Here is a 13,272-nt window from a genome sequence, read left to right on the forward strand (position 1 = left end):
TCTCATTTTTTTCCAAGTCCCTAACAAGTCACCATTTATTCTACAGGCAATCAACACATTTCTGATCACAAATGTATTACCTCTCCACACTGCAGTGTATGTCCTCCTTTGCCAGTCACCTTGGATAAAAATGTCTGCTTAATGTAATGTCAATGATTGATAGAGTCAGCACAAGTAACTACAGTACACCCATTCTTTTCCGTTTTAAAATGTTTTAGAGCTTGTGCCCCAAGACAATCAAAGAATCTCAGAGGAGACAATGATTAGTTAGTTAACGTTAGTAAAGCATCCTAAATTTTCAGTGAGTTTAGTTTGAGTGAGTCAGTGTACATCTGAGGCTAAGGGTGTGAGAATGAGTGAAAGTATGACCATTTCCTTAAATTTTTTATTGGAAAATTAGTGAGAAATTAAAACAAAATTCTAAACAAAACTAGTACTGGTACTGTGTAACAAAAATCATTTTCATTTCATTCATGTCATTTTTCACATAAAAATGCTTTTCATGTGCATTTTAAGACATGAAACTCAAAGTCCAAGCTAACAGATGATCTGTGTACTTTTAGAATCAAAGAATGGTTTTCCTTCTGAAGTTAGGCACTGTCCCAACATACAACATGACATGCCTTTAACACAATACAACGTGACTTGAGTACGTTTGTGTGTGTGAGAGAGACCAACTAACTGACAAAAAATTCCGGAAATATCTGTTCTCCACTACTGAGAGAGGGATGTTGCATCCAATGACCAAATCTGTTAGTATTGAATTTGTGATGGCTTTTTGTTGTGGGTGGGTAGCATTGTACTGTGTATCTTTTGCAGTAAGGAATCCAGAAATGGACGGCTGCTCTGTCTCACTTGGGATGATCTTGTTCTTCAGATATTCTGCAAATCTAAACAAGAAAAAAAAAAATGTAAAATTAGTAGGCCTACTTGTTTTCTGTTTTTAATCATGTAGACATTAACATGTTTTTATCATTTTCAATATCAAAGTCTGAGTTCATTTAATCTGAACATATTTGTTTATACACAGTATAATGTTTAATACAAGCCAGCCAGGATGTTCCCTTAAGCAGTTTAGCTAGACCACAATGCATTCACTAAACACTCGCTAAAATACCGGTAGCCTCAGTAAACACAGAACGTTGTGACGATGTAGCCAGAATCAGAGTCCTCTAGGGCTCTGGCCAGAATGTGAGAATGAAGCCCTGGCAACATTCTAGAGAGCTGTATAATAAAGTAGAATAAACAGTTGTTGTGAATTTCAGAATGTTCAGCGGAATCCTCCAGATCCAAGTTGCGTGCTTTTGGCGAATTTGGTTTCTCGCCAGAGACTAATAAATGCACTGGTAAAGCCACGCTATGTAAAGGCATTGTGTGCCCTGTCGTTTGGGTAAGACTGTGGGATAATGCTTCGCGTCGGAGTAGGCTACACTCCAATCTGTCGGGATGTACTGCGCTATAAAACGTCAGCTGAGCTTACATTTTACATAGCCCAAATGGCCCATTATTCACATTGCCTACATGACACCAGAGAGAGGAAGAGAATAGAATTGAATGTCTCTGATGACACGTAATCCCAGCACTAATAACACACATCGCACAGCGTCCACGACTTGGTGCAGTACGTAGCAAACAGTTAAACGCCTGGTTTAACTTGCATTGCTAGTCATCTCGTCTCAGTGGTTTAAATGCCTTTCATGACAAGCACTGACTTTCCCATTGCAAAGAGCGAACTTCTGTTTTACATACTTAGTTTGCAGCCTGGGTAACTGTTTATTTGATTCACGTTTTATCCTTTGCTGTCCGGTTCTTATCATAAGTCTGTGTCGTTCTGACCAGAGCCTTTATAACAATCTTGTAAACATTCTCTGCTCTGACCAAATCACCACCTTCTGGCTATGCCTTCCCAATGGGTGTTAACTGGTAGCCTAGCCCACATAATCTAACACTAGACTGAACACAAAAGCAATCCAATAAAAAAAAAAATCTACTTCACTATTTTATATTCAGCAAAGCAAAACAAATCCTTGACAGCGTTAATATATTAACACATTCCACTTCTAGCCACCAACTAGCCTGTACAGATTCTTGCTAGCTGTAGCCTAGCTTTGTTACTTACTTGTCCTTATGCAGCCTCAGGTGACGAGCAAAGTTTGATGTGGTTGACTGGCTGTCCGAAATTGTGGCTCCACATGTTCTGCACGTAGCAATGCGTTTGCCATCTGTATTGGAGTATTCTTTAAATCCAAAGGAAATTACGCGGGGAATCATGTTTTTATCCGTCCGTTCATCATTCAGCGTCCTCGTTGCCCATCACCGTTTGGTTTTTCATTTGAACCAGTTGAAGTGCTTGAGTGACACCTAGTGCTAGTGGATTGAGCTGCCGTAGCCTAGGACAAGGAGCTACACCGCATTCAAATAATAACGAGTGTACTTGGATTCAAAATCGGGGGGGGGGGGGGAGAATATTTATACCTGATACGCCAAGTCATTGCAAGCTAAAACTGTCAAGTCCAAGTCAAGTCTCGAGTCAACAGCGTGCAAGTCCGAGTCGAGTTGCAAGTCATTCCTCATCTAGGGATTTCAAGTCTCAAGTCGTCAAAATGGTGACTCGAGTCTGACTCGAGTCCAAGTCACATGACTCGAGTCCACATGTCTGCTAAAAGGTATATCCAGGTTCTAGAGCAACATATGCTCCCCTCCTGGGCCCTGTACTACGAAGCGGGTTTTCTGGCTTACCAGGGTAACTTCGAGAGTAACTTGATCACGTGCAGCGTAACTTCCCGATTAACCCATACTACGAAAGTTGGCTATGTTCAAACCGAGGTATGCTGCCATGGCAACTTACGCTGCATCTCAAACCTGCTCGTCTCAGGTTATGTTCTTGGTTAACCCGAGGTTTCCGATTAACCACACCCTTTTTAAACACCACCTCTCCACCGACATTTCCTCTAGAGACAATGCCAGCGTACCTGGATGACCCGTGCGATATCGGAGCGCAGATTAGAGATGGGATTTATGGCTCTTTGATGGGATCCGCATCTTTGTGATCCGTTCTTTGAAAAGAGCCGTTCAAAAGACTGGCTCATTTGGCTCTTTTTAAATATTTATTCAGTTTTAAGAAGACAGCGTCTAAAGAAGCCAGATCCCTCTGCTTAGACAGTGACATCAATATTTCTGGACATACCTTTTATATAAAGCAACCTAGACTTACATTATTGTAACCCCTAAACGCTCATAAATAACCATTAAAAAACAATGAGGGCTTCAATGAATGTCCATGCAGAACGGCTTTTCTGTAAAAAAAAAAAAAAGAACCCACTCAAGAACATAGTTACCAAGAATGCAAGAATATTTTATAGAAAAACACTTGTTTTACAAAAATATTTAAGTACAAAATAGATACAACTACAATAAATATAACAAGAACTAGTTATCACACAAGAACATTTTAATAGAAAAAAAACTTTCTATATTAAAAATATTGAAATTGTAACAAAAATAGATACAACTAAACAGTCAGATAAATAGATAAAGTTATAACAAGAACACAAGATTATTTTAATAGGAAAAAACAATTAATGCAAAAAATATATTAGAAAAATAGATACAACTAGACAAACAGATAAATAAATAAAATACACAAAAATAGAACAAACAAAATGACGATAGAATAAATTAAATGAACGTCCGTGCAAAGTAGTTTTCCCACAATATTATCATTAATATCACACAACTACATTATAAACTATATACAAAACAATTTTAACTATTAGGCAAACACTTGAATAAATAAAAGGCAAATGCTGTTTAGCCTACTTCTTGTCCTTGGGCAAAAGCTTTTTCATCTGAAACACAGTACAGAAAAAGAACGACACACACACACAGACTTACCATTATGAATGATGTTTTTATATTTCATTTTCACCTGTTGCCAGGTGCGTTTGGCACTGCTGTTGCCTCTGAAATGTTCACAGGACATACACCAACTTAGTCAAAGGGACTGAATAGTCAGTCATCCTAATTCATGTGACTCTGTGCACATATCAGCTTAAGTAGGCTACTCCATGAATTTACCATACCACATTTTATTCAGGATTTTTCGGACATTAAACAAGCTATATATGACTGGGGCCACGTCGAAGGACCATTTTCTGTGACTTGTGATTGATCATGAAGCTTTCTCTCATCCTATACTTCTGTTCTGGAACATGTAGAAGGGAGAATGTACTTGCGCATTTACCCGATCGGCAATTCGTTGCCAACATGCTTGCCGCTCCTTATTGGCAGCCGCTGTGTTAGATTTTGCTCTTAATGTTGTTTTGAACTCCTCGTAGCTTTGCATTATGACAGCGCATTCTTCCTCCGTGAAGTACGGCGACCGTGCCATTGTGAACAGTGGGGATTTGCGCTGATAACCTCCCCTTTCACGTGAACGCGCATTAACCCTGATTAGGTTAACACAGGTTCAACAAATCAACTTCATAACTGGCGTCGTAGTACCGTTTAACCCCAAACAAGATAACCAGGTTTTGTCAACCCCGGTTTAGCGGGGGAACCCTGGGTTACTTCTGGGTAGGTTGACCTCTGTTCGTAGTACAGGGCCCAGATGACATCTCTTTCAGGGAAGACCTTGCATTTTCCAACATGACAATGCCAAACCACATACTGCATCAATTACAGCATCATGGCTGCGTAGAAGAAGGGTCCGGGTACTGAACTGGCCAGCCTGCAGTCCAGATCTTTCACCCATAGAAAACATTTGGCGCATCATAAAACGGAAGATACGACAAAAAAGACCCAAGACAGTTGAGCAACTAGAATCCTACATTAGACAAGAATGGGTTAACATTCCTATCCCTAAACTTGAGCAACTTGTCTCCTCAGTCCCCAGATGTTTACAGACTGTTGTAAAGAGAAAAGGGGCTGTCTGACAGTGGTAAACATGGCCTTGTCCCAACTTTTTTGGGATGTGTTGTTGTCATGGAATTTAAAATCACCTAATTTTTCTCTTTAAATGATACATTTTCTCAGTTTAAACATTTGATATGTCATCTATGTTCTATTCTGAATAAAATATGGAATTTTGAAACTTCCACATCATTGCATTCCGTTTTTATTTACAATTTGCACTTTGTCCCAACTTTTTTGGAATCAGGGTTGTATAAGACAGTAGTGAGACCAGCTGTGATGTATGGATTCAAGACCATACCCTTAACGAAGAGGTTGGACAGGATAAGGAACGAGCACATCAGAGGGACAGCACATGTGGAGAGCTTGGGAATTAAGCTAAGAGAGATGAGACTGAGATGGTATGGGCACATCCTGAGAAGAGATGCAGAGCATGTTGGAAGGAGAATGTTGAGGATGGAGCTGCCAGGCAAACGAAAACAAGGAAGGCCAAAGAGGAGATACATGGATGTGGTGAGAGAGGACATGAAAGGGGCAGGTGTGGTAGAGAAGGATGTGGAAGACAGGGAGCAACGGAGACTAAAGATCTGCTGTGGCGACCCCTAATCAGGAGCAGCCAGAAGAAGAAGAATCTTTAAAGTGTGTAAAACATCCATCCATTATCTGTAGCTGCTTATCCTGTTCTTCAGGGTCGCAGGCAAGCTGGAGCCTATCCCAGCTGACTACGGGCGAAAGGCGGGGTACACCCTGGACAAGTCGCCAGGTCATCACAGGGCTGACACATAGACACAGACAACCATTCACACTCACATTCACACCTACGGTCAATTTAGAGTCACTAGTTAACCTAACCTGCATGTCTTTGGACTGTGGGGGAAACCAGAGCACCCGGAGGAAACCCACGCGGACACGGGGAGAACATGCAAACTCCGCACAGAAAGGCCCTCGCCGACCGCTGGGCTCAAATCCGGACCTTCTTGCTGTGAGGCGAAAGTGCTAACCACTACACCATGTATACACCTGTATAAAATATCTAATCTTATCTCATCTCATTATATAACCCAACTTCCGCCTTTTGTTTGGTTTGCAAGTGTGTTCGCATTGGGAGTTCCCAACTGGGAAAACTTCAAACACACGTTATTACTCACTATGGACACTAGAGGGCAGTATAATACTGCTGGAAATCAGTAAAAGCCTCCAAAACCTCCAAAGACATCTGCGGGAAACCCTGGATTTTCTACAAAAAGCCTATTTGCTTGTTCATGTGTAACTCTACAGTTAAATAATAAAAAAAAAAACAATATACCAATCAGTAATTACCTGCCTAAAATTTTATTTTAAACCTTTTTCGAAATTTTAGGATTGCAGACCTAAACAACAGAACAGAAAACTCACAAGATTCACATGTGGGCTTACATTTCAACTTTACACACAATTTTAATGTGATTTTTCATATTTTCACGTGTGTGTGTGTGTTTTTTACACTTCACACTTTTCATTTTTCCTCACGTGTTTATTTTCACAGAGCGTGTGGTTTCATTTTTATTAGATGTGGTGCTTTGATATGATGTCACGTGTTTATTTTTCACATGTGATCACATGAGTCAAGTGTCTTTTTTTTCCCCCCTTATCAATAAGTTCACATGCACACGAAATGAATCGAGTTGTTTGAACAGTTTATGTATATAGTTATAAATGTTAATTTTTATTTAAATTTACTTTTGATGTTTATTCATTCTAGAGTTTAAACTTTTTAATTACCATTTTGATGCGCCTTTGATCATTTTTATGTAAAAGGCGCAGTGTAAGTCAATAAATTATTATTATTATTATTATTATTATTATTATTACACAAACAAACTATATTTAATCCACTTGAATAATTAATAAACGCCCGCGCACAAGCACTAATAGTTATATTTGTGTGTATATTATTATTATTATTATTATTATTATTCTGAGTGAGAGAGTGACTGAATTTTAAAAAGTGTCATTTCCTGGGAATGACGCTCAGCCCATTTCAGGACCATGGAGAGAGAGAGAGAGAGAGAGAGAGAGAGACGCACTTGAACTGAAGTGTGGTGCGCGCGCGTGAGTCGGGACACCGGGAGTCGCGAGCATGGAGATCCGGCCGGACCGCTTTAAGGCTGTAGCAGGAAAAACCCTGGGAAAGATACACAGGTTAGTGATGAACTTTATCACTCTGTCTATGTGACTTTAAATAGCGAGGAGAATTTCAGCACTCTGGCTTTGGACACTTTTTTTATTTCTCCTTTTCACTCAGACAGTGAGCTGATACAGAGCTCACACTGAGCCATAGGAACTCTGGAATGAGTTCATTCAGCACTCTAGACTTTGAAAAGTGATCTACTGGACATCATGGACATCCATACATTAACTTGTACAGTAAATAGTTCAGGCTGTGAGACTATTAACAGTATCAGTTTTACAGCAAACTGCCTGGTCCATGAATTAGACTGCAATTATTTAAAGTACACTGTCAGAAATAGGGCTACAGTAGGGGTCCATTTATGCCCCTCGAGGTACAATCTACACTAGTGTACCTCCGGGGCTCATTATTGGACCTCAAGGTAACTACGTATGTGTACCTTTTTAGGGACAAAAAGATACATATATGTTCCCCAGCAGTATATAAAGGGTACAAATAAGTACCTTAGAAAGTACTGCCCCAGTGACAAGCTGTTCTACCCCTAAAGGTACAATAATGTACTTTATTTTCTGAGAGTGGGGCGGCACGGTGGTGTAGTGGTTAGCGCTGTCGCCTCACAGCAAGAAGGTCCTGGGTTCGAGCCCCGGGGCCGGCGAGGGCCTTTCTGTGCGGAGTTTGCATGTTCTCCCCGTGTCCGCGTGGGTTTCCTCCGGGTGCTCCGGTTTCCCCCACAGTCCAAAGACATGCAGGTTAGGTTAACTGGTGACTCTAAATTGACCGTAGGTGTGAATGTGAGTGTGAATGGTTGTCTGTGTCTATGTGTCAGCCCTGTGATGACCTGGCGACTTGTCCAGGGTGTACCCCGCCTTTCGCCCGTAGTCAGCTGGGATAGGCTCCAGCTTGCCTGCGACCCTGTAGAAGGATAAAGCGGCTAGAGATAATGTGATGTGTGTGTGATGTGATTTTCTGAGAGTGTAGTCAGTGCCTTTTTCTTACTCACACATTGTCTATCTGTCTGTGTGTCTATTAATCTGTCTGTCATGCATGCACTTAGAAAATTTAGATCCCTTCAATAAATATTCCTCTGGTGAATCCAAAACTGTTCTGTGTAGAACCCGACAACAATTCTTCCCTGTCAGAAGGGGTTCTGGGCAATAAAGATGAAGAACTCTTATCCTCTGAAAACCCTTGAACCCTGGACAAACTGTTTTTACTCATTGTGTTTCATAATGTTTATAATCTACTCTAATACAATAGTTTATTTACCGTGTATACACTCTCCAGCCACCTCAGTAAGAGCACCTGCACATTCACGCAGGAATCTGAGGTTACACTGGGAATAGACTTTAAAACTAGATTAGGGCATAGACTTTGAAACTTGAAGCTTGTTAAAAAGGCTGGACAATATTGAACTGTCTGGTTTCTTTGAGCCTGTGCCCACTGTAGTCTCAGATTCCTGTTCATGACTGACAGGAGTTGGAACCCTGTGTTGTGCTGTTGTAGCTCATCCGCCAAAAGGCTGAATCTGTGGTGCATTTTGAGATGCTTTTCTGCTCACCATGATTTGTCTCATCTCATTATCTCTAGCCGCTTTATCCTGTTCTACAGGGTCGCAGGCAAGCTGGAGCCTATCCCAGCTGACTACGGGCGAAAGGCGGGGTACACCCTGGACAAGTCGCCAGGTCATCACAGGGCTGACACATAGACACAGACAACCATTCACACTCACATTCACACCTACGGTCAATTTAGAGTCACCAGTTAACCTAACCTGCATGTCTTTGGACTGTGGGGGAAACCGGAGCACCCGGAGGAAACCCACGCGGACACGGGGAGAACATGCAAACTCCACACAGAAAGGCCCTCGCTGGCCACGGGGCTCGAACCCGGACCTTCTTGCTGTGAGGCGACAGCGCTAACCACTACACCACCGTGCCGCCCACCATGATTGTAAAGAGTGGATATGTGAGTTACTGTAGGCTTCCTGTCAGCTCAAACCAGCCTGGCTATCCTTCTTTGAACACTCACAACATGGCATTCCCACCCTCAGAACTGTCACTTACTGGATGTTTGTTTGTTGCATCATTCAGTTTAAACTCCTAGAGAATCACAAATGTGAAAATCGCAGTAGATCAGTGGCTCTGAAATACTCAACCCAGTGGTTTTACTCTACGGTGTATCTTACATTACATTATATTACATTACAGGCATTTAGCAGACGCTCTTATCCAGAGTGACATACGACATACCCACAGCAGCCTGGGGAGCAGTTGGGGGTTAGGAGCCTTGCTCAAGGGCACTTCAGCCATTCCTGCTGGTCCAAGGAATCAAACCAGTGACCTTTTGGTCCCAAAGCTGCTTCTCTAACCATTAGGCCATGACTAGAAAATAATCAAAGCATAATTTGTTGTCAATTTGATGCCAATCTGACAAATTAGAAAGACTGTAAACTTAAGGTCTAGCCAGCCGCTGTCTAAATTGTAGTTAACCGTAGGCCTTAACCACAGATACAGTACAAATATATGTAAAATTTAGTTTTATTCACATTTCAGTGGTATCAGGGTCAAGAGAGTATTATAATAACATATTGTTTGATTTGTAGTGTTCCCACATTGTTGCTACCAATAATCGTCTGCATCTTAAACGCATATTTAACTCCAGTTTCCATCCATCCATCCATCCATCCACCATTCTATCCTTCCATACATCCATGTATCTGTGTGTGGGTAAATGTTGGGCAAAAGCTTGTGTCGTGATCAATGGAGTTTCAGACAAAACTGTTACGTAATCCTTCCAGGCGGATATGATTAAGCCCACTCTTGAACTGGTGTCACCCCAAGTGTCCGTCTCCTTCCACATTCTACTCAGCCTGTTATAAAAGTTAATGGCATTAGTGCCTCTTGTTGATACTTTGAGCACTATTGATATAAAGCATGTCTGAACTTGATTGGAAAGGTGTTGGAGCTGCAACTATAGTCAGATTTATATAGCACAGTTGTCACTTTACTAAAGACAGAGTATTATATTGCTGTTTTTTCTGTTAAAACCTTATTTTTTTTTTGCATATACTCATCAGCCATTCAGTAAACAAAGCAAGAGAACTTACCAAGTGTGATAATGGTACTTTCAACCCACCATCAAGGCAAGATTGCTAACAAAATATTAGCCTGTATAATGTCATTAAATAGTTCTAGCACTAGAAACATGTAACTAGAAGGGCACTCGGAGAGCTCAGACCTCCACCAAGGGCAAATTTCGCAAAATTAGTGAAAGTGAAACTAAATTTGTGGACCTGCTCTGTAACTTGGATCTGCTCCAAAATCTACTGGGATCTTCCTTGTCCCATGGTATACCATTCCACCAAGGTTCATGGAAAGCAGGTCAGTAGTTTTTCTGCAATCCGACTGACCGGCATATCAACAAACCACACCGAAAACATAACTTCATCAGTGGAGGTAATAAAGCAACTTAGAATCCTTCATTAGTATGTGATTATGATGCATGTTTATACAATTAAATTGTACACACATGACACGTGCATTTAAATTACTTTTTTATCAGCTATAAATGCTAATCCAGAGAGCAGAATTAAAATGTGTAAAGTGTTAGGCATTTTAAATTTAATTTTAAGTCTAAATATACAACCCCAATTCCATAAAGTTGGGACACTGTGTAAAACACAAATAAGAAACAGAATGCGAAGATTTGTAAATCATTGAAACCCTATATTTCATTGAAAATAGTACAAATGCAACATATCAAATGTTGAAAGTGAGGTATTTTATTGTTTTTTGAAAAATATATGCTCATTTTGAATTTGATGTCAGCAACACGTTTCAGAAAAGTTGGGACGGGGTAACAAAATACTGAAAGTTGTATAATGCTTTAAAAAATATATAATTTAGTTAATTGGCAACAGGTTAGTAACATGATTAGGTATAAAAAGAGCATCCCAGAGAGGCGGAGTCTCTGGGATGAAGCTCTGTGAAAGACTGTATGGGCAAACAGTGCAATGATTTAAGAATAACATTAAATTGCTCAATATAAAATTACAGAGAATTTGTGGATCACATCATCCATGATACATAATATCATTCAAAGATTCAGAGAATCTGGAGAAATCTCTGTATGCAAGAGACAAGGCTGAAAACTGACGTTGGATGCCTGTGATCTTCAGGCCCTCAGGCAACACTACATTAAAAGCAAACACCTGTTTGTCATGGAAATCACTGTATGGGCTCAGGAACACTTCAGAAAACCATCGTTTGTGAAAATAGTTCATTATTGCATCCACAAATGCAAGTTAAAGCCAGATATAAACAATATCCAGAAACACCGCCACCTTCTCTGGGCCTGAGCTCTTTTACGATGGACTGAGGAGAAGTGGAAAACTGTCCCGAGGTCTGACAAATCAAAAATAGGAATTCTTTTTAGAAATCATGGACACCACGTCCTCCAGGCTAAAGAGGAGAGGGACCATCCGGCTTGTTATCAGTGCACAGTTCAAAAGCCAGCATCTGTGATGGTATGAGGGTGCATTAGTGCGCATGACATGGGTAGCTTGTACATCTGGGAAGGCATCATTAATGCTGAATGATATACACACGTTTCGGAGCAATATGCTGCCATCCAGACAAAATCCTTTTCAGGGAAGTTCTTCCTTCTTTCAGCAAGACAATGCCAAACCGCTTTCTATGCATATTAAAACTGCATGGCTCCATAGGAAAAGAGTCCAGGTGCTAAACTGGCCTGCCTGCAGTCCAGACCTGTCTCCCATTTAAAACGTTTGGTGCATTATGAAGCGACAAAGGAGACTCTGAACTGTTGAGCAATTGAAATTGTATATCAGGCAAGAATGTGACAACATCTATCTTTCAGAACTACAGCAATTGGTCTCCTCAGTTCCCAAATGTTTGCAGAATGTTGTTAAAAGTAGAGGTGATGCAACACAACACAGTGGCCCCTGTCCCAACTTTTTTGAAACGTGTTGCTGACATCAAATTCAAAATGAGCATATATTTTTCCAAAAAAAAAAAAAACAACCCAACAGCAATAAAATTTCTCAGTTTCAACATTTGATATGTTGTCTTTGTACTATTTTCAATAAAAGATAGAGTTTCCATGATTTGCAAATTGTCATATTCTGTTTCTTATTTGTTTTACACAGTGTCCCAAATTTATGGAACTGGGGTTGTGTACTTAATGTTTTGAAGACTTCTCATCTTCTTAACGTATTTTATTTTTGTTCTTTGGATATCAGTGATTTAATGGATTTGGTCAGATAATGATGTGTTCGATTTACAGTTTCCTCAGTTACTAGATTGTCATTAGATTTGTCCTTAGATGCAGGTCAAATAATAATGTAGATAGTGAGTTGGCTCATGTTATGTGTGTTTATATGATGGAATGTGACTATTGCTGAAAAGTTGTGTAACGTAGTGTATGAAATTGTTTAATTCCGAATTGTGATCCCTGTCATGAGGTTCTGTGGAGTCTCATGAAGTTTCTGTATCTTGCTCTACCAGCATCTGGGACAAAACATCCATGATGTTTGTGATTAAATATTACATGACTTTTACTGTCCTAAAAAGTAGTGCATTAATGTGTTGGGTTAAAACATAAAGTCCAGTAAACTATTAAGGACAACTGTTGAGGCTTTCATCCTGAACCTGAACCTTGTTTCTTCTGGCTGTAGAATAATTTAACACATGAATAACGAAATAAATTCTTAATGCTTCTGTGTATGTGTAGTGAGAAGACATACAAACTATGCACCATTTAAACAATATCACACGAGAAGGAGTGTTGTTATTCCGAATATCAGCCTGACTGTGATTCAGGTGGGGTTTACATTAGACCGTATCAGCGGATCATCAGATTAACGTTTTTAAAACGATTCGCGTGCACACAGCAACGCCAATACACGGATACGCTCGGCTCCACAGGCATCCTGCGCTCCAAATCACTCCGCCCTGAACAGCGAGTGCCCTCTGGAGGGTGCGCACTCTGGCCCTGCGCAGCTCACAGAGCGCGCGAGTGAAGTGCACAAGCAGTGATTCGGGACTGAGCCGCTGTGTGTGTGATCTCAGTGCATGTCGGGCATGCGCGTCACTTACCACTTGCAAGTGGAAGGATGGCAAGCCTAAAGACAATCATAACTACACAATGGGCAGTATTTGCATCAGTATTTG

General features: G+C 40.6%; 1 protein-coding gene across 1 annotated transcript in view; it reads left to right on the plus strand.

The window, feature by feature from the left end:
* The first annotated feature begins 7,030 nt into the window (after positions 1-7,030).
* Positions 7,031-13,272, plus strand: part of slc17a7a (solute carrier family 17 member 7a) — a 43,669-nt gene continuing 37,427 nt past the window's right edge. The window contains exon 1 of the mRNA XM_060902663.1: positions 7,031-7,092. Within this exon, the coding sequence (XP_060758646.1) occupies positions 7,031-7,092 (62 nt within the window). The remainder of the gene's footprint in view (positions 7,093-13,272) is intronic.

This window comes from Neoarius graeffei, chromosome 20 (genome assembly GCF_027579695.1).
Source record: "Neoarius graeffei isolate fNeoGra1 chromosome 20, fNeoGra1.pri, whole genome shotgun sequence".
In the NCBI taxonomy this organism is placed as follows: domain Eukaryota; kingdom Metazoa; phylum Chordata; class Actinopteri; order Siluriformes; family Ariidae; genus Neoarius; species Neoarius graeffei.